Source organism: Hypomesus nipponensis, chromosome 12 (assembly GCF_054491055.1).
Source record: "Hypomesus nipponensis isolate SF chromosome 12, ASM5449105v1, whole genome shotgun sequence".
Lineage (NCBI taxonomy): Eukaryota > Metazoa > Chordata > Actinopteri > Osmeriformes > Osmeridae > Hypomesus > Hypomesus nipponensis.
The window spans coordinates 12,916,895-12,940,342 of NC_140372.1; the positions used below are offsets into that span (position 1 = coordinate 12,916,895).

The 23,448-nt window shown below is 44.8% G+C and overlaps 1 protein-coding gene and 3 non-coding genes across 4 annotated transcripts; 3 read left to right on the plus strand and 1 right to left on the minus strand.

Annotated features, from left to right (window-relative positions):
- Positions 1 to 6,757: 6,757 nt before the first annotated feature.
- LOC146261218 (uncharacterized) lies at positions 6,758 to 22,341 on the minus strand. Its single transcript, XM_084668254.1, is given in 13 exon segments — positions 6,758 to 7,974; positions 8,075 to 8,311; positions 8,404 to 8,669; positions 8,783 to 8,936; positions 8,938 to 9,142; positions 9,250 to 9,459; positions 9,580 to 9,700; positions 9,702 to 10,391; positions 10,530 to 11,091; positions 11,218 to 11,433; positions 20,966 to 21,675; positions 21,774 to 21,998; positions 22,095 to 22,341. Coding segments are annotated over 9 exon segments (2,829 nt in total). The 5' UTR covers positions 10,662 to 11,091; positions 11,218 to 11,433; positions 20,966 to 21,675; positions 21,774 to 21,998; positions 22,095 to 22,341; the 3' UTR covers positions 6,758 to 7,160.
- On the plus strand, positions 12,874 to 12,980 carry LOC146261219 (U6 spliceosomal RNA). Its single transcript, XR_014724833.1, has one exon. It is a non-coding gene; the product is annotated as a U6 spliceosomal RNA (small nuclear RNA).
- LOC146261220 (U6 spliceosomal RNA) lies at positions 15,316 to 15,422 on the plus strand. Its single transcript, XR_014725969.1, has one exon. It is a non-coding gene; the product is annotated as a U6 spliceosomal RNA (small nuclear RNA).
- LOC146261221 (U6 spliceosomal RNA) lies at positions 17,832 to 17,938 on the plus strand. The gene has a single exon (XR_014727088.1). It is a non-coding gene; the product is annotated as a U6 spliceosomal RNA (small nuclear RNA).
- Positions 22,342 to 23,448: the final 1,107 nt, after the last annotated feature.

The following is a 23,448-nucleotide window of genomic DNA, read 5'->3' on the forward strand; positions in this document are numbered from 1 at the left end:
AAAGAGGTTTAACTCGGCAAGGGCGTTGTTTTAAGACGAATCCAGCGTTTGGATTGGTTGGTTATGTGAAACAAGCACTTTCGGGGCAGTAGCCATAGGTCAATTATGTGAAACAGGTTTAACTTGGCAAGGGCGTTGTTTTAAGACGAATTCAGCGTTTGGATTGGAATAAGCCTACTTTGGGTCTGTAAATACAGTGTTAAGTCACTTATTTGATGGCAAAGTTTCCTGTTAACATAATTGATTTGAATTGAAGGCAAGGCAAGTTTACAGTTTTTGAATGACCCATCTCAGAGTAGCTTTATAGAACGTACGGTTACTGTATTGAAGAAAAAAAAAGACATAACATAATTGCTGCAGTAAAGGCTTCATGTACAACAGGGCAAGAAATATGCAATATAGCTTCCATTTACAGTATACCCCGAGCTCTGGCCCTTCTCTGAGAGCCACCACACATTCTAACTCCTCTCCCTTGTCCCTCTCCCTTGTCCCTCTCCCTTGTCCTTGTCTTCCTCTCCCTTGTCCTGGTATTTGTCTTCTTCTCCCTAGTCCTGGTACTTGTATTCCTCTCCCTTGTCCCACTCCTTTCCCTTGTCTTGGTACTTTTCTTCCTCTCCCTTGTCCTGGTATTTGTCTCCCTCTTCCTTGTCCCACTCCTCTCCCTTGTCCTGGTACTTGTCTCCCTCTCCCTTGTGCAGGCATTACTGTATTCTTACTTTCTTTTGTTACTCAATATTGTTCTTTTCCCACACCAGATCAGCCCAAAGAGGTTCTCTTTACTGTCTATACCATATGGTCATGCAATTGAAAGAACCTCAACACCTGAGTGTTTCCTAGTTGGGAATCAGCTGTAATATACAGTGTTTGTATAACTTAAGCTGTTTCTCAGTAGCAATAGAATGCAATACAAGGGATATATTTCTGTTTCAATTCACAATATAAACAGCTGTTCACTTTGACTTTAGCCAATAATTTAGGTTTTGAACATGATATCTGTTTTGCTGACAGTGTGAAAGCATTGGTAAATTGGGCAGTAAAAATCGATTGTTTTGGTCTTGGTTAAGCTTGTGTGTAAAAGAAGTTCAAGCATTTAAACTTTGTGTTTACTCTATGCATTTTGTGTCAAAGCAACAAGAAATGTGTTAACTGTACAGCCTACACAGACGGATGACATACTCACTGTGTTAAGAGTTTAGGAAACTTGTTAACGGTATTGAAAAAACTTTCATAGTGATTGTAAATATTGTATTTATATAGGCCTAGCACAATTCATACACAATGGAAATTCCAAGTGCATTACAAATGAGCAGAAGTGTAAGTGGAGTGTGTAATTATTAAAACAAACAAAAAAAGTGTAAAATTATGAAAATTATTAGTTGGAAAATTATAAAGGAGAGAAATATTCAATTTTAAATTAGAACGGACAAAAAAGGTATAACTAATTATTTTGCGCAAGCATGTCTCTTCTCAATTGTGCGTAAGAGTGCTCTTTGGTGTGCATAAATTCTGTTCTTACCTAAGAACAAATCTCAACTAAGAAAACATTGGTGAATTAACTTTTTCTAATGGACAATTAAGAAAATTATGTTTCTAACAATTAGTTAAGTTTCAGAGCTGCTATCTGCACCTGATGTTGGCCATGTGATGTTGAATTTATCAGTGCGTTAATAATGAGATCCGCTCGTGAATAGTTTGTCTGCCACACACATTCCCGCGGTTAGCCTAACTTACAGTACAGTACTTGTGGAGATGTATGCAGAAGGGGGACAGCTACAAATCCACCTCTATGGGGAAATGCTACGCACTTCTGAGAAATGTCTGAAGCTTTGGCATATTTAAGCTCATCTGAAAAGTGAGATACTCTGTACACATTCAGGAAATCTGAACTGAATGGGTATTCATAAAAAGACGATCTCTTTGTAAAGAATCCGTACAAAGCGTAGACTCCATCAAAGCATTCAACAATGTTGCATATGCTGCAAACATAATTTCCAATGATGAAGACATTATTTCCTGTTGACACTTTAAGTGTCCAATGTTCAGTATGCATTTCCTGGTACTGTCCCTTAACTTTAAGTACATTTGTACCAAGAAGTGGTCCAACAAAGTATGTTTTTTGGGGGAAATCTTCTGGTGTCAGGTGACGGATGGTGTTCTTTTGCTCAGACAGCCTTCTGAGAATTTGCTGGAGTGGACAATTGGGTTTTCTAACTAGTCTCTTGACTTTTTGCAGATCATTTTCATATGGAAAAGCAGAGATGTTCCCCAAACAACCATGCAGCATAACATCTTGAGGGAGATGGATTAAGGCATGTACATTATAAACAATTTCAGTTTGGTCATATATTTCTCCAAAATGGTTCACAATAATGTCTCTGCATACGATGCAGCAGTTAAAGACAGTTGTGGACTCAAAAGAATAGAGATCCCAGTGTAGAGAAGCATGAAGTTGTTGTACATATTGGTGTCAAAGAAAGAAGCCAAACGACAGGGCCAATGTACAGAAGAAATTCCCTGAACTCATTAGCCTTCCAACGATCAACTTCTCTCATCGACCTTGGCTTTCTGGCAAATTATACTGGAACATAAGCACGCATTTCCACCAGACAATCTGAGAATCTGCTGAAAATTCTTGGAGGCAACCTTAAATGTAGAGGTCCTCGGAGCCAGGTTAGTATAAGCTTTCTAACAACCCCTAGACAGACAAGATGCATGAAGTCAAGAGGATATTGGGATACCATACCCACATTACAACCCTCAAAAGGGTATGATCCATCATGATGGTGCTCTTCATCTATTCTCTGTGCAAATGATTCGTCTGTTCTTAGTCTGTACTCAGTCAAAGGATAGCTCATTTTCCAGTTTTTGTATCGTCCATGCTGTGCACATTTATCACAGCCCTGATAACCATTATGAGACTTGGTGTTCTTAATGAAAGATCTAGCAGGTGTGTCACAGATAACAGTGTGTAACTTCAGACTTATATTTTTGCCTTTAAAAAACCATTTTCTAGATTTTGCAACCCCTGGACAAAGTCTTGCATGAATTCCGCTGCACTGGAAGGTTTTTTGGCACCACAATACAGTCCAATTATGACAAGTTCCTTTATAGGATGACTAACCAAGAGTCCCAGAATTGGCCAAAACTGCACATTTGAACTTTTGAACAAGGGTAACCCATCTATATTGATTTGAAGTCTTAATATGCAACCATCAACAACTAAATGTATCATCTCTGACAGTGACTTATGAAGAGATGTCAAAATACCAAAATAACAATACAGTCCACCACACTTTTCCTTGATGGTATAACTGATTCTTGTTTTCAAAATTGTCCTAGCATCCTTTGGTAGGTCTGGATGATAGGGCTGCAAGATGGTCAACAGACCAGTCAGGGCAACAAGAGAGACTCCAAATTCAACAGCTAATACTGTCACCAAGGCTTGATGTCTCTTGCTCAAACTCATAGTCCGATCCATTTGAAGTCGCTGTGGAATCTTGTTGGAGAGAAGTGAAGCCCATTCCGTCTGTATGTGCGTCCTCTACATCTCCGTCCATATATTCCATCTCCTGCACATTCTCCTCTGCCTCACTTTCTTCTGGATCTTCCTCCCTCTCTTCTGCCCCACTTTCAATCCAATTATCATGTGCCCTAACTTCCCCTTCAGTTTCATTCCCAACCTCTCCTATAAGGTATTCTGTCATTATGTCTAATTGCCTGTCCACATCCCAATGTGCCCTCCTCCAAAGAGTCGACTTAGAGACTGCTTTCAGCATTTTTATTGCAAAACTGTGAAAAAAACTAAAAAACATTGGTTTTGAATGTTACAGTTCTTTTAAATTTCATGTTATGTTGTAATAATTTAGACTACAAAATTCCTGACAAAGATGCCCCGTTAATTTTAGAATACAGACATGTATCTGTATTACAAAAAAGTTAATTTTTTAATTAATTAATGAGTAAAAAAAAAAAAACGTTTTAATCATTGTTTCCAATGGGTGCCATACATATTGTAACCCATTGTATGTTTGTCTCACTTTCCTGTTGTGCTGAGAAGCTGATGTGTGATATCTATTATTCCAGGTAAACCGTAGGCTGGCTGCCAGCCCAACTTCTCCCCGCCCACAAAAAAAATTGGGTCGGGAAGTTGGGTCTGGAGGGTCTCGTATTGGGAACAACTACATAAAACCAGAATCTGGGCGGACCAATCAAATTGCCAGGGTGGGCTTTATACGATGATGGACAGATGATCAACAGTAACGTAATCAACAACGTCACAAAAGAGCCCTTGGGTTGAATTCGTTTTCAACAAACAACATATTACGTTGCTCTGATTGGTTGTAGGTCTATCCAATTGAGCGAAGAGGCATTTGTTTTACGAGTTTGGTTGAAACACGCCCCATAGTCACAGCCCAACAGAGAGTTTTTAGACTCATATTCTGACTAGAATTATGACTATGACAACGTCAGGCTAGGTAAACCGCAAACTGAAAGAATTTGACATGACTCAGGGACACAAGATTATGTTTTAACAAATGAATACGTTATTATTTCTCAGATCAGAATCAACTAATTAAGTGCCGTTACAAATTATACACTCCGAACCCCTCGCAGAGCTTTGCGTGGACGTCCTGATTTTCCTGACTATCCGTTTGTCATTTTACGGATACCCATTGGCTGTGATTGGTCCCTATTAAGAACCGCTTGCGTCAGGGGCGGGGTTGCCGTGACCAACAAGAGAACAGAATCCTTTGACCGCCATTGTTGTAAGTTTTACAATTCATATTTCAGCTAAACAGTACATGTAAATCAGCATCTGAATTAAAATGTGATGAGAAATGGGCAGTGTAGTTGCTAAGAATGTGCTTATTTTATTGATGAAGCGGCTAATTTGTGAATTTGCTCTGACTTTTCGATAACCTAGCGAGCATTGCAGTGCAGTGCCATCTACTGTTCTGGCGGTGAATTGCTTTCAGCACGCAGAGCCGTTGGAGTAGTATAAATTCAACCAATCCGTCCGACTCCGTGCGTGTGTCTGTCCGTTAACGGAGACGCAGAAGTATAAATTGTCCTTAACGCGGATCTGTGACACTCAAGGCCGATTCATTCTTCTGCGTTTTTACGCACACGCACACAGGGAACGCCCTCTCCGTCAAGGAACTCCCTCTCCGTGCCCTCTTCGAGCCCCTCGCAGAGCTCTGCGTGCACCTCCTGATTTTCCTGACTACCCGTCTGTCCGTCCGTCATTTCACGGATACCGTTTGGCTGTGATTGGTCCGTCAAAACATCACACTGGTCAAAACATCACAGGGAAGTCTCAGCAACTACACTCCCAAATGAGTCTTTCAACAGACATCAGATGCCTTCCTTAAACTAAGAAATGACTTGTCACAGAGCAACGACAATGTTTAGCTGAATCTTTTATTGTCACCAGTTGCAGATGGTCAAATATTATGAGTTCATTACAGTCAACGTAGACCAGTCAGCAAAGGGGAGAAGTATGGCGCTGGTTTAATGCTTTCTCGACCAGGATTGGTTGTTCTAGATCTGAAAACCTTTTCTTAACACCCATTGGTGCTTCGGAACAAAAGGATTATCTTCCGTCACAGTTCCCCTCCCCCACTACACAGCAGAGAGCAGGCAGAGCTGTGTCCTCCCCCACTCCACAACATTGACAGCAGAGAACAGGCTGCCCTCTGTCCCCTCACCCCTCCCTCCACACCCTCAATGAATGACTGAAGTGTTTGAGAAGGCTGAGCTTCAGAATCAGAAAGGGATTTATTTGCCATGAAAGTTTGCACAGACAAGGAATTTGCTTTGGCAGGAAGGTGCATACAATAAACATATATTAATTTTAAATTTAAATACATGGTCTAACCATACTAAGGATACATAAACTAGCAATACAAAGTGTAATACAAGTAAAAATATAGCTGCAAGCAGCAATGTGGTGGCCAAGCAGTCAAATGACCCTCAAAACACTTTCAGAAATCCTCAGAACAGGGTTCCAAGTGCATGCAGCAAGTTTGGTGTGAATCCATCAAAGATTTACTGAGATACGACCCAACTTCCTGTTTGCTGGCTTAATGGCACATTTTGATTGGCATTTGTGAGGCTTGGTCTGAAGATAATCTCTGCCAAATTTGGTGAAGATTAGGCAATATTTGTAGGAGGAGTAGAGAAAAAACATTTCTTAATGATTTCAAAATGGCGGCCGCATCAATTTGGCTATTATCACAAATGATGATTCATACAGTTCAGTCACTGAACAGCATAGTTATGACTTCACTTTAATAAGAACTACTACTTACTGAGAGTGAGAAATATCAAACTGAGGCTGGAACGTATCTATACGGCAAAGCCGGTTTGATATTTCCCGGCATGACCGAACGGTCGAGGTTAGTAAGTAGTTTATTATATGGCATTTTTAGCTTCTTTTCATTTTATAAAGGAAAAAAATTGTACCTCTCGGTTAATTGTAGCTAGCTCTCAAGTCTTCTCACAGAGTGTTTCATGTGTTGCCTAGCAACTCATTACTTTTGATAGAAAGCGGGCAACATGGCTCTGCCAAAATGGCTTTTATTTCAACACAAAATAACGACACAAGTGATTCAAAGAGTCTAGTCTTGTAACAGTATTAAGGAAGGGCAGTCTATAAACATGACTGTGTGTAATACATGACTGACAATGTTGTCTGTCTGTGTGTTACAGGTACTGCATGCGTCAGAAGAAAGCAGATAGAAAGCGGACAACATGGTTCTGCTAAAATGGCTTTAATTTCAACACAAAATAACGAGACAAGTGATTCAAAGAGTCTAGTCTTCATCCTCACTTTTGATGACAAATCTTTTCAGCATCATCTGGATAGTAAAACTCAGCAGCTGACTTGTCGATATCGCTCATTTTGAAGCTGACGTCAGAGGTCAATACGGATCCGTATTGACCGGCGAGGAGGGCAATACGTGGCTGGCATGACTACCCATTAGCCAATCACAAAGCTCGTACCGACGTTGCCATATAATAAAGTATTGTAGTCCACATCATTATTCATACCATTTCTACTGCACATTGTGATTCATACAGTTCACAGTCACTGAACAGCATAGTTATGGCTTCACTGTAATAAAGTCTTGTAGTCCACATCATTATTCATACAATTTTTACTGCACATTGTGATTCATACAGTTCACGGTCACTGAACAGTATTCATTCAGTCCTTGTCCTGGGTTTATTGAGTGAATTGAACCAATGTAAGTCTGGTGTCTCACCTCAGACCTGTTTGCGATGGGAGTCCCTGCCAGTAGTCCTAAGACTACAGGCAACATAGCTGTGAGGGTCTTCGACACACAAAAGCCTCTATACCTCACAAAGGACTTGGTTCTTATAGAGGGGAACCAGAACTTGGAACTATTTACAAAGAAATGTCCAACTTCCCCAACACGATGCTCAGTGTCTCTGTCACTTCGCCCCCTTAATACCGTCTCTCTGTTCCGCCAGCCACACCTCAACGCTCTTCCCTCCGGAGGCCACAGAGCAAAAATGGGAGCCGCCAAAGTGGCTGTGTCCAGTGTCCTCCTCTTCGGCAGCCCACACTTGCTGCAAAGAAATTGTCTTGGGGCCTTCCGGGGCTGGTCGGTGCCAACCGCCTCCGCCTTTCGTTTCCTCCAGGCAGTGGTACGGGAGACCGTCTCTGGAGGAGGAGGGTGGGGGGGTTCACCGACATTGACCTGGGACAGGGCGGTTGAGGCTGGTGGCTGGGCTGGCGGAATGGGCACTGGGGCGGGCTGTCGCTGCTGGGTAGCCTGGCGTGCCTGCGGCGTCACCAAGGCGAAAGGCTGCCGGTGTCCCTCCTGCTGATACTGGAGGGGCCTGGCAGCAGAGAGAGGCTGGGCAGCAAGGCTTGGTCCAGGAGCAGGGGGGACCAAGTCTTGTAGGAGGATGGCCCTCTTCCTCTCCTTCTGATGCATGCAGTACCTGAAACACACAGACAGACAACATTGTCAGTCATGTATTACACACAGTCATGTTTATAGACTGCCCTCCCTTAATACTGTTACATTTTCAGATATCTCACCACTGTGACAAGGTCCGTTGATTGAGCTCAAAGAGCTGTAGGTTGGTCTGGGCCATCAGCCTCGGGTTGTCCAGCACTGCGTCTCTGATGGCCACGTAGTCCGCCATAACGAGGGACCACCTGGTCCTTTTGACCCCGGCAGATGGATGGAGACGACAGAGCTGGCTGCAAACGGCTTCCACGAGGCGACTCGTGTTTGGCCAGCTTGCAGGACCCGAGGCGGTTCCGAGCAGGCAACTAGAAGAAAAAATGACTGTTGTAGACTCCCCCTATATTATGAGCTGTAGATGCCTTTTCTGTATTATTAATTGAATGAAAATAAAACATACCGCTTGAGTGACTCCCTGGCAGCAACACCGGGAGTCTTGGTTGCCTTGAACCTCCCCCTGACCAACCTCTCCTGGTGTCGCGCAGGGTATACCAGATGCCGCTTGTCTGGCTCTGGTAGAGCCTGCCATAGCTCCACCAGGTGGTCTACCCTGCTCTCACTCAGCCCCGGAAGGTGACACACCTCTACCAAGGCCGTGGCCAGCCTGCAGACGTGTTGATATCCAGGCTGACCATCGGGTCCTTTGGACTCTTGTAAGAGGAAAGACTAAACAAAAAGGGAAAAGTGAATAAAAAGGCCAACACACAATCAACTGCAAACCGCACGCACGCACACACACTGACACACACACCAAAGTCTACAAATTCACTCCCTCGTACCTCAGTGTCTGAAGAGGAGTTCAGAAGTGCGTCAACCTCTAACTCCGGGGCCTCAGCAGGGTTGGTTGCTGTCATCGTCAGGGGGGGCGCCCGGAACGGATGGCCCAGAACCAGGTGCACCAGCGTGAACGCCTGACTGAGTTGCCACCACTGCTGAGCTGGAGGACAAGGTGTCGGGCAGAGGCATGACGACAAGGATGGTTGGGTCATTCTCATTGTCGCCTGCCTCTTGAAAGCCCTCGTCCTCCACGTTGAGCTCCTGGATGGCGGGTTCCTTGTCTGGAATGTCAGGGTCCACACTGGTGTCCTGCAGCACTCTGCCCGTCTGGGAGTACAGGTACTCCACCCCCAGGAGTTCATCTGTAATGAAATTGAGAGAGGGGCTGTGGTTAGGAGGAGGGTGGGGAAATCTGGATGATAAACTCAGATACGTTTACAACAATGAGGAGTATGTTCAAATTACACACCTGTGTACTCCCTTGGGGCGGTGTGATCCATAACCAGACTCACACCAAGCACCCGTTGGCTGAGCTGGTTAAGGGAGTGCTGCAGGTGGCCACTGTAGGAGAGCAGAGGCTGCTCCCGTCTCCCCACTGCTGCTGCGGCGCGGCTCTCGTTCCACCTCACCAGTCCATCCAGCAGGAACGCCAGGAAATGCATGGCGTTCGCTGATGTTCCTGAAGGAGGAAGAGAAAAAGGAGTGCGATCAGACAGAGAACAAGACTTCTTCTATCTTTCACTTACTATACACACAGAAAACAAGAAAGAAAAAAAGATGGTGTATGTCAATCCATTACCTGGGATGAACTGGTTTACGTGGAGGTGGAACGACTCCAGCGATGTTGAACCGTGGGCGCAGCGATAGACCGGCAGACTGACGCTGCCCTTGGTCAGCCTGCCGGTCTCGGTGTACAGATAGATCCACACCGGGTGCATCCTGAATGCAATGGAGGTGACGCCTCTGCTCTCGCCAGATCGCCTGGATGCGGCTGCTGTCCAAAAGGGGGATGCCCAGGGTGTCGTGTCCTTTCTCACCGTCGAAGGCCTTCAGCAGGTCGATGAGCCGCAGTTCCGTCTCCGTCGCTCCACGTGTGCGGCGACGGCAGTGGTGGCCCATCTCCTTCTTGGATACCTGGCTGAAGACCTCCCCGTCGGTCAGGCCGACCATCCCCTGCTCTACCTCCAGCTGGGACCGCTTACCCTCCAGCAATCGACGGATGTCCGCTGCATCCCATTCGAAGATGCAGCAAGACAGCTGCCTCATGAAGGGCCAGTAGAGCTGGTGGCTCTCAGTGGTGACACCTGCTGCGAACCGCCGCATCAGGTGCCACACGTCTAGACGAATCACCAGCCGGTCCCAGTTGGCGAACGAGGTAGCTGTCTTGGATCCGCCGAAGCTGAAGCAACAGTCCCGGTCCGCGTTAATCAGCTGGGGTTGAGGCACCCCGGCGAGTCGGTACCGCTCCTGTAGCCCGACCGCCATGGGGAGCAGCAGGTTCACGCTCTCACTGCTGGTGAGCACGCTCACAAGGACCTGCCCATGCTCATTACCGACATTGGTAGCCCAGGCGGCCGTGTTGGCAGCGGCACCGGCGAGCTTCTTGGTCACCTGGACACAAGGAGGGCAGGAGAGAGGGTAGACAGGGAGAGACAGAGAGATAGACATTAAGTGACATGCATGCAAAAAACGTGTGAAAATCTAGCAGATGGGTATTACAGCAAGATGGAGCTAGTGAACACACATTACCTTCTTGGTTGAGTCCATCTTCAAGATGGACCCAAACACTGAGGTGACCCTGGCCTTCACCTCGTACAGCCGCGACAGTACGTCCATGCTGTAGACGGTGAGCAGCCAGACGGGTGAGGGCACCGGCGGCATGGCTGGTGGTGGTGGAAACTGCATCCAGCTGCCTCACTATGCCCTGTGACCATGCCACAACCCTCTTCATACACCGAGAGCATGCCAGGTACTCAGTGGCCATGAGATACCAGGCATCGATGTCTAAGACCTTCCGGATGGTCTTTGTGTACACCCCAGCCTTGTGCATGTTGCCTTTGAAGGCAGTCTGGGGGCATGTCAGCTTGAATGCCCATAAGCGAAGGGGCATCCAGAGGAACAGCCGTCAGGCAAAGAAGGGGTCTGGTGATGCGGGTGGCTGGTTGTAGATCGGCCGGGGCTGCGGAGGCTCGTACCAGAGCTGGAGATCTGGCCGAACCTTCGCTTTGTTGTTCTTCCATGTAAAGAGCACCTGGCTGATCCACTGCTGATGAGCAGTGCTGAGTGTGGCCCGCCAGCCAATGGGACACAACTGTGTAGAAGCAACAAAGACAGAGCACACACGTTTTCATATTAATTGATAATAATAATGATTATATTAATTGATAACAGAATTATATAGATAATCAGTTCATATAAAACATAGCCAATCATTTACGTCAGCACTGTCATCAGGGGGCTCTGCGGGCAGGAGGGCTTGCAGCAGGGGTAGTTGCTGCAGCTGCCCCTCCTCCTCCCTCGGCGGGGCAGGGGCGCCCTCACAGGGGGCAGAGTGGCCTCCTTTGGCGGGGCTGGGGGCACTTAGGGCCGCAGGTGTGGCTCTGAGCACCAGACCCCCCTTAGGAGTCTTCACAAACACTGGGTTCCTATCCATCTACACAAAACGGATAAGGACACAAAAATATGGTCACATAATTGTGGAAAACATGGACATCATTGTGTATTCAGGGCCATCAGGCTTCATTTGCATTTGAACACATGCAAATGAGCATTGATGCACTTCTCACAAATTTGCCACTTCACACTGTCACTATTAGCTAATGCTGGACCATCATCCAAATGCCCATAGAAATCACAAGATCGGGAGTTCGAATCCCGAGTCTGGCTTAAATATTTAGGCTACCTCATTTTTTTATTTCGACATCTAGTATACGAATACCATTACCATTGTCAAGTAAATACTTTTTAAGAAACTGACTGAGGCGAACAGCATGCTACCATCGTGAGCGCTAAATGCGCTGAAGTCTTCACAGACACAGCGTTGTTTACAGCTAATCGGAGCATCGTGACGAGCTCAAATTAACACTACAGTTAAATCGTTGTTATGTCTGACAAATACAAGTACAGAATCTTATTGAAAAGGACAATTCATAGACAAAATCACTTACGATTGTTAGTACAAGTTGATCGCTATCTCCGGCTACAACAATGGCTGCCAGAACAACTAACGGCGGTCTGTGATTGGACACCCAAATGGAACAAATGAAACAAGCTGGCATGCCCATTGGTGGCATTTGCAGGTGACGAGAGATTGGACGAGGCTGACCCATGTGACTAAATGAAACAAATGAAACAAGAATGACATGCATCCCGTTCCTCATTTTGGGCCCCTGTACCTTTCAAGGACTTCAAAATATAATTAAGAACATAAAAAATATATCGAATTTAGTATACCTTTGAAGTGAAATTGGGAAATAGCACCATCTAGTGGTGGTTAACGACATTGTACACGCAGTTCTATGAGGTAGCCAAGCAGATCAAACATCGAAAGAAAACATTTTAGAAATCCTCAGAAAAGGGTAACGAGTACACGCAGAAAAACAAGATCAGCCTTCTCAAACACTGAGGGTGAGGGGACAGAGGGCAGCCTGTTCTCTGCTGTATATGTTGTGGAGTGGGGGAGGACACAGCTCTGCCTGCTCTCTGCTGTGTAGTGGGGGAGGGGAACTGTGACGGTAGAATGCGGAAGAGAATCCTTCTGATCCGAAGCACCAATGGGTGTTAGGAAAAGGTTTTCAGATCTAGATCGACCAATCCTGGTCGAGGGAGGATTAAACCAGCGCCATACTTTTCCCCTTTGCCGACTGGTCTACGTAGACTGTAATCAACTCCTAGTATCTGACCGTATGCAACTGGTGACAATAAAAGTTTCAGCTAAACATTGTCGTTGTTCTGTGACATGTAATTTCTTAGGTTAAGGTAGGTATCTGATGTCTGTTGTAAGGCTAATTTGGGAGTGTAGTTGCTGAGACTTCCCTGTGATGTTTGGACCAGGTTTAGGTCTATATTTAGGGCTAAACCAGGGCTATAGTCCGTGCTTGCTTCGGCAGCACATATACTAAAATTGGAACGATACAGAGAAGATTAGCATGGCCCCTGCGCAAGGATGACACGCAAATTCGTGAAGCGTTCCTCATTTTGGGCCCCTGTACCTTTAGGACCTCAAAATATGATTGAGAACATAAAAAAATATTGATTTTACTATATTTTTGAAGTGAACTGGTGAAATAGCGCCATCTAGTGGTAGTTAACGACTAGATGGAATATTGATTTTACTATACTTTTGAAGTGAACTGGTGAAATAGCGCCATCTAGTGGTAGTTAACGATTGTGAACGCAGTTCTATGACGTAGCCAAGCAGATCAAACATCAAAAGAATACATTTTTGACATCCTCAGAAGAGGGTAACGAGTACATGCAGAAAAACAAGCTTAGCCTTCTCAAACACTGAGGGTGAGGGGACAGAGGGCAGCCTGTTCTCTGCTGTGTAGTGGGCAGTGGCGAATCTAGAACATTTTACATGGGGTGGCAAAGGGGGGCCAAGAGGTCTTGGCAGCGTGGGTAAACGGTACGTGGGAATCCTTATATGTGAATGGCTTTAACAAAACAAAAACAAGACCAATTTTCAGCACGGGAGTGTAATGGCCCAAACCAGCCCACAGGGGCCGAGCCATATGTTGAACATTCGGGGCTTAACCCGAACCTAGGACCTACGTGCTGTTGATGTTATTTGAAATCAGAACTTCACAGTACTGCGAGCGAGCATGGAGCACGATCGATTTTTTTTTTGCATTAATTTCAGTGCAAAATAGTTTATTAGCTGTATGTAATATGAACATTACGTTGGACTCATATTCTTATATTTTCGGAAACTACAACCAAAATGTATACCTGAAAGATTCGGGGGCCCAGATTTGGCCCCTTTGCCTTTCTAGGCCCTCAAAATAGGATTGAGAACATTTAAAAAATATAGATTTGACCTAGTGGTGGGCCGTTATCGGCGTTAGCTTGAGACTCTTAATTGGCGATAAAAAAATATCGCCTTTAATCTATTCTCAAAGTTGGGTAAGTTACTTCAAAAAAGTAACTAATTACTTGATCCATATTGTATTTAAATTACTTTTGTAATTTGTCTGAAAAGTAATTTAATTACTGAATAAGGGGCAGTGTTGGGTAAGTTGCTTCAAAAAAGTAATTAATTACTAATTACTTGATCCATATTGTATTTAAATTACTTTTGTAATTACTGTCTGTAAAGTAATTTAATTACTGAATAAGGAGCAGTGTTGGGTAAGTTGCTTCAAAAAAGTAATAAATTACTAATTACTTGATCCATATTGTATTTAAATTACTTTTGTTGCACAATTACTACACCCTCAACTACCCCACCCTCTACAGCTACTACTACATCACCACCTACTCGTACTACTACCACCACCACCCACTAATACATAATCTACCACCACCCTACTACTACTACTACACCACCCATTAACACATCACCTACCATCACCCTACTACCACCACCCACAACTGCAACACCACCCACAATCAAACCACCAGCAACACCAAGAAACATGGTTCTGCTAAAATGGGTTTAATTTCAACACTAAAACGACAAGTGATTCAAAGTCGTCTTTATCCTCACTTTTGATTAAAAATCTTTTCAGCATCTGGATAGTAGAACTTAGCAGCTGACTTCTATTGCTCATTTTGAAGATGACGTCAGAGGGCAATAAGTATACTTATCAGACTGCGGTCAATACTCGGCTGGCAGGACTACCCATTAGCCCATCAGAAAGCTGGTACCGTTGTTGCCTTTTAATAATTTATTTTAATTGTATTCCAGTTAGTATTGCTAGTTTGTATCCTTAGTATAGTTAGACCATATATTTCCATTTAAAATGACAAAAGCAACAAGCAAATTCCTTGTCTGTGCAAACTTTCATGGCGAAAAAGTCCCTTTCTGAGTACAGGCAGAAAAATAGGCTCAGCCTTCTCAAACACTGAGGGTGAGGGGACAGAGGGCAGCCTGTTCTCTGCTGTCTATGTTGTGGAGTGGGGGAGGACACAGCTCTGCCTGCTCTCGGCTGTGTAGTGGGGGAGGGGAACTGTGACGGAAGAATGCGGAAGAGAATCCTTTTGTTCCGAAGCACCAATGGGTGTTAGGAAAAGGTTTTCAGATCTAGAATGACCAATCCTGGTCGAGAGAGGATTAAACCAGTGCCATACTTTTCCCCTTTGCCGACTGGTCTACGTAGACTGTAATCAACTCCTAGTATTTGACCGTATGCAACTGGTGACGATAAGATTCAGTTAAACATTGTCGTTGTTCTGTGACATGTAATTTCTTAGGTTAAGGTAGGTATCTGATGTCTGTTGTAAGGCTAATTTGGGAGTGTAGTTGCTGAGACTTCCCTGTGATGTTTGGACCAGGTTTAGGTCTATATTTAGGGCTAAACCAGGGCTATAGTCCGTGCTTGCTTCGGCAGCACATATACTAAAATTGGAACGATACAGAGAAGATTAGCATGGCCCCTGCGCAAGGATGACACGCAAATTCGTGAAGCGTTCCTCATTTTGGGCCCCTGTACCTTTAGGACCTCAAAATATGATTGAGAACATAAAAAAATACTGATTTTACTATATTTTTGAAGTGAACTGGTGAAATAGCGCCATCTAGTGGTAGTTAACGACTAAATGGAATATTGATTTTACTATACTTTTGAAGTGAACTGGTGAAATAGCGCCATCTAGTGGTAGTTAACGACTAGATGGAATATTGATTTTACTATACTTTTGAAGTGAACTGGTGAAATAGCGCCATCTAGTGGTAGTTAACGATTGTGAACGCAGTTCTATGACGTAGCCAAGCAGATCAAACATCAAAAGAATACATTTTTGACATCCTCAGAAGAGGGTAACGAGTACATGCAGAAAAACAAGCTTAGCCTTCTCAAACACTGAGGGTGAGGGGACAGAGGGCAGCCTGTTCTCTGCTGTGTAGTGGGCAGTGGCGAATCTAGAACATTTTACATGGGGTGGCAAAGGGGGGCCAAGAGGTCTTGGCAGCGTGGGTAAACGGTACGTGGGAATCCTTATATGTGAATGGCTTTAACAAAACAAAAACAAGACCAATTTTCAGCACGGGAGTGTAATGGCCCAAACCAGCCCACAGGGGCCGAGCCATATGTTGAACATTCGGGGCTTAACCCGAACCTAGGACCTACGTGCTGTTGATGTTATTTGAAATCAGAACTTCACAGTACTGCGAGCGAGCATGGAGCACGATCGATTTTTTTTTTGCATTAATTTCAGTGCAAAATAGTTTATTAGCTGTATGTAATATGAACATTACGTTGGACTCATATTCTTATATTTTCGGAAACTACAACCAAAATGTATACCTGAAAGATTCGGGGGCCCAGATTTGGCCCCTTTGCCTTTCTAGGCCCTCAAAATAGGATTGAGAACATTTAAAAAATATAGATTTGACCTAGTGGTGGGCCGTTATCGGCGTTAGCTTGAGACTCTTAATTGGCGATAAAAAAATATCGCCTTTAATCTATTCTCAAAGTTGGGTAAGTTACTTCAAAAAAGTAACTAATTACTTGATCCATATTGTATTTAAATTACTTTTGTAATTTGTCTGAAAAGTAATTTAATTACTGAATAAGGGGCAGTGTTGGGTAAGTTGCTTCAAAAAAGTAATTAATTACTAATTACTTGATCCATATTGTATTTAAATTACTTTTGTAATTACTGTCTGTAAAGTAATTTAATTACTGAATAAGGAGCAGTGTTGGGTAAGTTGCTTCAAAAAAGTAATAAATTACTAATTACTTGATCCATATTGTATTTAAATTACTTTTGTTGCACAATTACTACACCCTCAACTACCCCACCCTCTACAGCTACTACTACATCACCACCTACTCGTACTACTACCACCACCACCCACTAATACATAATCTACCACCACCCTACTACTACTACTACACCACCCATTAACACATCACCTACCATCACCCTACTACCACCACCCACAACTGCAACACCACCCACAATCAAACCACCAGCAACACCAAGAAACATGGTTCTGCTAAAATGGGTTTAATTTCAACACTAAAACGACAAGTGATTCAAAGTCGTCTTTATCCTCACTTTTGATTAAAAATCTTTTCAGCATCTGGATAGTAGAACTTAGCAGCTGACTTCTATTGCTCATTTTGAAGATGACGTCAGAGGGCAATAAGTATACTTATCAGACTGCGGTCAATACTCGGCTGGCAGGACTACCCATTAGCCCATCAGAAAGCTGGTACCGTTGTTGCCTTTTAATAATTTATTTTAATTGTATTCCAGTTAGTATTGCTAGTTTGTATCCTTAGTATAGTTAGACCATATATTTCCATTTAAAATGACAAAAGCAACAAGCAAATTCCTTGTCTGTGCAAACTTTCATGGCGAAAAAGTCCCTTTCTGAGTACAGGCAGAAAAATAGGCTCAGCCTTCTCAAACACTGAGGGTGAGGGGACAGAGGGCAGCCTGTTCTCTGCTGTCTATGTTGTGGAGTGGGGGAGGACACAGCTCTGCCTGCTCTCGGCTGTGTAGTGGGGGAGGGGAACTGTGACGGAAGAATGCGGAAGAGAATCCTTTTGTTCCGAAGCACCAATGGGTGTTAGGAAAAGGTTTTCAGATCTAGAATGACCAATCCTGGTCGAGAGAGGATTAAACCAGTGCCATACTTTTCCCCTTTGCCGACTGGTCTACGTAGACTGTAATCAACTCCTAGTATTTGACCGTATGCAACTGGTGACGATAAGATTCAGTTAAACATTGTCGTTGTTCTGTGACATGTAATTTCTTAGGTTAAGGTAGGTATCTGATGTCTGTTGTAAGGCTAATTTGGGAGTGTAGTTGCTGAGACTTCCCTGTGATGTTTGGACCAGGTTTAGGTCTATATTTAGGGCTAAACCAGGGCTATAGTCCGTGCTTGCTTCGGCAGCACATATACTAAAATTGGAACGATACAGAGAAGATTAGCATGGCCCCTGCGCAAGGATGACACGCAAATTCGTGAAGCGTTCCTCATTTTGGGCCCCTGTACCTTTAGGACCTCAAAATATGATTGAGAACATAAAAAAATACTGATTTTACTATATTTTTGAAGTGAACTGGTGAAATAGCGCCATCTAGTGGTAGTTAACGACTAAATGGAATATTGATTTTACTATACTTTTGAAGTGAACTGGTGAAATAGCGCCATCTAGTGGTAGTTAACGACTAGATGGAATATTGATTTTACTATACTTTTGAAGTGAACTGGTGAAATAGCGCCATCTAGTGGTAGTTAACGATTGTGAACGCAGTTCTATGACGTAGCCAAGCAGATCAAACATCAAAAGAATACATTTTTGACATCCTCAGAAGAGGGTAACGAGTACATGCAGAAAAACAAGCTCAGCCTTCTCAAACACTGAGGGTGAGGGGACAGAGGGCAGCCTGTTCTCTGCTGTGTAGTGGGCAGTGGCGAATCTAGAACATTTTACATGGGGTGGCAAAGGGGGGCCAAGAGGTCTTGGCAGCGTGGGTAAACGGTACGTGGGAATCCTTATATGTGAATGGCTTTAACAAAACAAAAACAAGACCAATTTTCAGCACGGGAGTGTAATGGCCCAAACCAGCCCACAGGGGCCGAGCCATATGTTGAACATTCGGGGCTTAACCCGAACCTAGGACCTACGTGCTGTTGATGTTATTTGAAATCAGAACTTCACAGTACTGCGAGCGAGCATGGAGCACGATCGATTTTTTTTTGTTGCATTAATTTCAGTGCAAAATAGTTTATTAGCTGTATGTAATATGAACATTACGTTGGACTCATATTCTTATATTTTCGGAAACTACAACCAAAATGTATACCTGAAAGATTCGGGGGCCCAGATTTGGCCCCTTTGCCTTTCTAGGCCCTCAAAATAGGATTGAGAACATTTAAAAAATATAGATTTGACTTAGTGGTGGGCCTTTATCGGCGTTAGCGTGAGACTCTTAATTGGCGATAAAAAAATATCGCCTTTAATCTATTCTCAAAGTTGGGTTAGGAGCAGTGTTGGGTAAGTTACTTCAAAAAAGTAACTAATTACTTGATCCATATTGTATTTAAATTACTTTTGTAATTTGTCTGAAAAGTAATTAAATTACTGAATAAGGAGCAGTGTTGGATAAGTTGCTTCAAAAAAGTAATAAATTACTAATTACTTGATCCATATTGTATTTAAATTACTTTTGTAAGTACTGTCTGAAAAGTATTTTAATTACTGAATAAGGAGCAGTGTTGGGTAAGTTGCTTCAAAGAAGTAATTAATTACTAATTACTTGATCCATATTATATTTAAATTACTTTTGTAATTACTCTGTCTGAAAAGTAATTTAATTACTGAATAAGGAGCTGGGTAAGTTGCTTCAAAAAAGTAATTAATTACAAATTACTTGATCCATATTGTATTTAAATTACTTTTGTTGCACAATTACTACACCCTCAACTACCCCACCCTCTACAGCTACTACTACATCACCACCTACTAGTACTACTACAACCACCACTACCCATTAATACACCACCTACCACCACCAACCTACTACTACTACAGCACCCACTAATACATAATCTACCACCACCCTACTACTACTACTACACCACCCATTAACACATCACCTACCATCACCCTACTACCACCACCCACAACTGCAACACCACCACCACCTACTACTACTGCTAATACTCCAACCACTAAAACACAACCTTCCACCACCCAACTACTACTACGCCACCCACAACTGCAACACTACCCACTAATACACCACCTACCACCACCCACTACACCACCCACAACTGCAACACCACCACCTACTACTACTGCTAATACTCCAACCACCAAAACACCACCTACCTCCACCCAACTACTGCTACTACACCACCCACTAATACATCACCACCACCACCCTACTACTACTACTAAACCACCCACTAATACATCACCAACCACCACCCTACTACCCTACAGAGAACAGGCTGCCCTCTGCCCCCTCACCCCTCCCTCCACATGCTCAATGAATGACTGAAGTGTTTGAGAAGGCTGAGCTTCAGAATCAGAAAGGGATTTATTCGCCATGAAAGTTTGCACAGACGAGGAATTTTCTTTGGCAGGAAGGTGCATATAATAAACATATATTAATTTCAAATTTAAATATATGGTCTAACCATACTAAGGATACATAAACTAGCAATACAAAGTGGAATACTATTAAAAATATAGCTGCAAGCAGCAATGTGGTGGCCAAGCAGTCAAATGACCCTCTAAACACTTTAGAAATCCTCAGAACAGGATTCCGAGTGCATGCAGCAAGTTTGGTGTGAATCCATCACATACGACCCAACTTCCTGTTTGCTGGCTTAATGGCACATTTTGATTGGCATTTGTAAGGCTTGGTCTGAAGATAATCTCTGCCAAATTTGGTGAAAGATTAGACAATATCTGTAGGAGGAGTAGAGAAAAAATGTTTCTTAATGATTTCAAAATGGCGGCCGCATCAATTCGGCTATTATCACAAATGATGATTCATACAGTTCAGTCACTGAACAGCATAGTTATGACTTCACTGTAATAAGAACTACTATTCACTAACCGACAGTGAGGTCATGTCGGGAAATATCAAACCGAGGCTGGAACGTGTCAATACGGCAAAGCCGAGGTTTGATATTTCCCGGCATGACCGAACGGTTGAGGTTAGTAAGTAGTTTATTATATGGCATTTTTAGCTTTTTTTCATTTTGTAAAGGAAAAAAATTGTGAAGCTGACGTCAGAGGTCAATACGGATACGTATACGGATACGTATTGACCGGCGAGGAGGGCAATACGCGGCTGGCATGACTACCCATTAGCCAATCACAAAGCTCGTACCGACGTTGCCATATAATAAAGTATTGTAGTCCACATCATTATTCATACCATTTCTACTGCACATTGTGATTCATACAGTTCACGGTCACTGAACAGTATTCATTCAGTCCTTGTCCTGGGTTTATTGAGTGAATTGAACCAATGTAAGTCTGGTGTCTCACCTCAGACCTGTTTGTGATGGGAGTCCCTGCCAGTAGTCCTAAGACTACAGGCAACATAGTTCTGAGGGTCTTCGACACACTAAAGCCTCTATACCTCGCCAAGGTCTTGGTTCTCATGGAGGGGAACCAGAACTTGGAACTATTAACAAAGAAATGTCCAACTTCCCCAACACGATGCTCAGTGTCTGTCACTTCGCCCCCTTAATACCGTCTCTCTGTTCCGCCAGCCACACCTCAACGCTCTGCCCTCCGGAGGCCACAGAGCAAAAATGGGAGCCGCCAAAGTGGCTGTGTCTGGTGTCCTCCTCTTCGGCAGCCCACACTTGCTGCCAAGAAATTGTCTTGGGGCCTTCTGGGGCTGGTCGGTGCCAACCGCCTCCGCCTCCATTTTTCGTTTCCTCCAGGCAGTGGTACGGGACACTGTCTTTGGAGGAGGAGGGTAGGGGGGTTCACCGACATTGTCCTGGGACAGAGCGGTTGAGGCTGGTGGCTGGGCTGGCGGAATGGGCACTGGGACGGGCTGTAGCTGCTGGGTAGCCTGGCGTGCCTGCGGCGTCACCAAGGCGAAGGGCTGCCGGTGTCCCTCCTGCTGATACTGGAGGGGCCTGGCAGCAGAGAGAGGCTGGGCAGCAAGGCTTGGTCCAGGAGCAGGGGGGACCAAGTCTTGTAGGAGGATGGCCCTCTTCCTCTCCTTCTGATGCATGCAGTACCTGAAACACACAGACAGACAACATTGTCAGTCATGTATTACACACAGTCATGTTTATAGACTGCCCTCCCTAAATACTGTTACATTTTCAGATCTCACCACTGTGACAAGGTCCGTTGATTGAACTCAAAGAGCTGTAGGTTGGTCTGGGCCATCAGCCTCGGGTCGTCCAGCACTGCGTCTCTGATGGCCACGTAGTCCGCCATAACGAGGGACCACCTGGTCCTTTTGACCCCGGCGGACTGCGTGGCAGATGGATGGAGATGACAGAGCTGACTCGTGTTTGGCCAGCTTGCAGGACCCGAGGCGGTTCCGAGTAGGCAACTAGAAGAAAAAATAACTGTTGTAGACTCCCCCTATATTTAATATGAGCTGTAGATGCCTTTTCCGTATTATTTATTGAATGAAAATAAAACCTACCACTTAAGTGACTCCCTGCCAGCAACACCGGGAGTCTTAGTTGCCTTGAACCTCCCCCTGACCAACCTCTCCTGGTGTCGCAAAGGGTAGACCAGATGCCGCTTGACTGGCTCTGGTAGAGTCTGCCATAGCTCCACCAGGCGGTCTACCCTGCTCTCACTCAGCCCCGGAAGGTGACGCACCTCTACCAAGGCCGTGGCCAGCCTGCAGACGTGCTGATAGCCAGGCTGACCATCGGGTCCTTTGGACTCCTGTAAGAGGAAAGACAAAATAAAAAGGGAAAAGTGAATAAAAAGGCCAACACACAATCAACTGCAAACCGCACGCACACACACTGACACACACACACCAAAGTCTACAAATTCACTCCCTCGTACCTCAGTGTCTGAAGAGTAGATCAGAGGTGCGTCAATCTCTAACTCTGGGGCCTCAGCAGGGTTGTTGCTGTCATCGTCAGGGGGGGTGCACGGAACGGATGGCCCAGAACCAGGTGCACCAGCGTGAACGCCTCAGTTGCTGCCACTGCTGAGCTGGAGGACAAGGTGTCGGGCAGAGGCATGACGACATGGATGGTTGGGTCATCCTCATTGTCGCCTACCTCGTCAAAGCCCTCGTCCTCCACGTTGAGCTCCTGGATGCCGTGTTCCTCGTCCGGAATGTCAGGGTCCACGCTGGTGTCCTGCAGCACTCTGCCCGTCTGGGAGTACAGGTAGTCCACCTCCAGGAGTTCACCTGTAATGAAATTGAGAGAGGGGCAGTGATTTGGAGGAGGGTGGGGAAATCTGGATGCTAAACTCAGATACGTTTACATCGATGAGGAGTATGTTCGGATTACACACCTGTGTACTCCCTTGGGGCGGTGTGATCCATAACCAGACTCACACCAAGCACCCGTTGGCTGAGATGGTTAACGGAGTGCTGCATGTGGCCACTGTACGAGAGCAGAGGCTGCTCCCGCCCCCCCACTGCTGCTGCGGCGCGGTTCTCGTTCCACCTCACCAGTCCATCCAGCAGGAACAACGTGTGAAAATCTGACAGATGGGTATTACAACAAGATGGAGCTAGTGAACACACATTGCCTTCTTGGTTGAGTCCATCTTCAAGATGGACCCAAACACTGAGGTGACCCTGGCCTTCACCTCGTCCAGCTGCAACAGAACGTCAAAGCTGTACACAGTCAGCAGCCAGACGGGTGAGGGCACCGGCGGCATGGCTCGTGGTGGTGGAAACTGCCGGTGCCCAAGGCCAGAAAGTGCTCGCACTCACCGAGGTACTGCGTCGCGCGCGCCTAATCCAGGCTTTGCTGTGGCTCTCGCACAGCTTTGTGTAGAGCTGTGTGGCGCTGTTTCCCAAA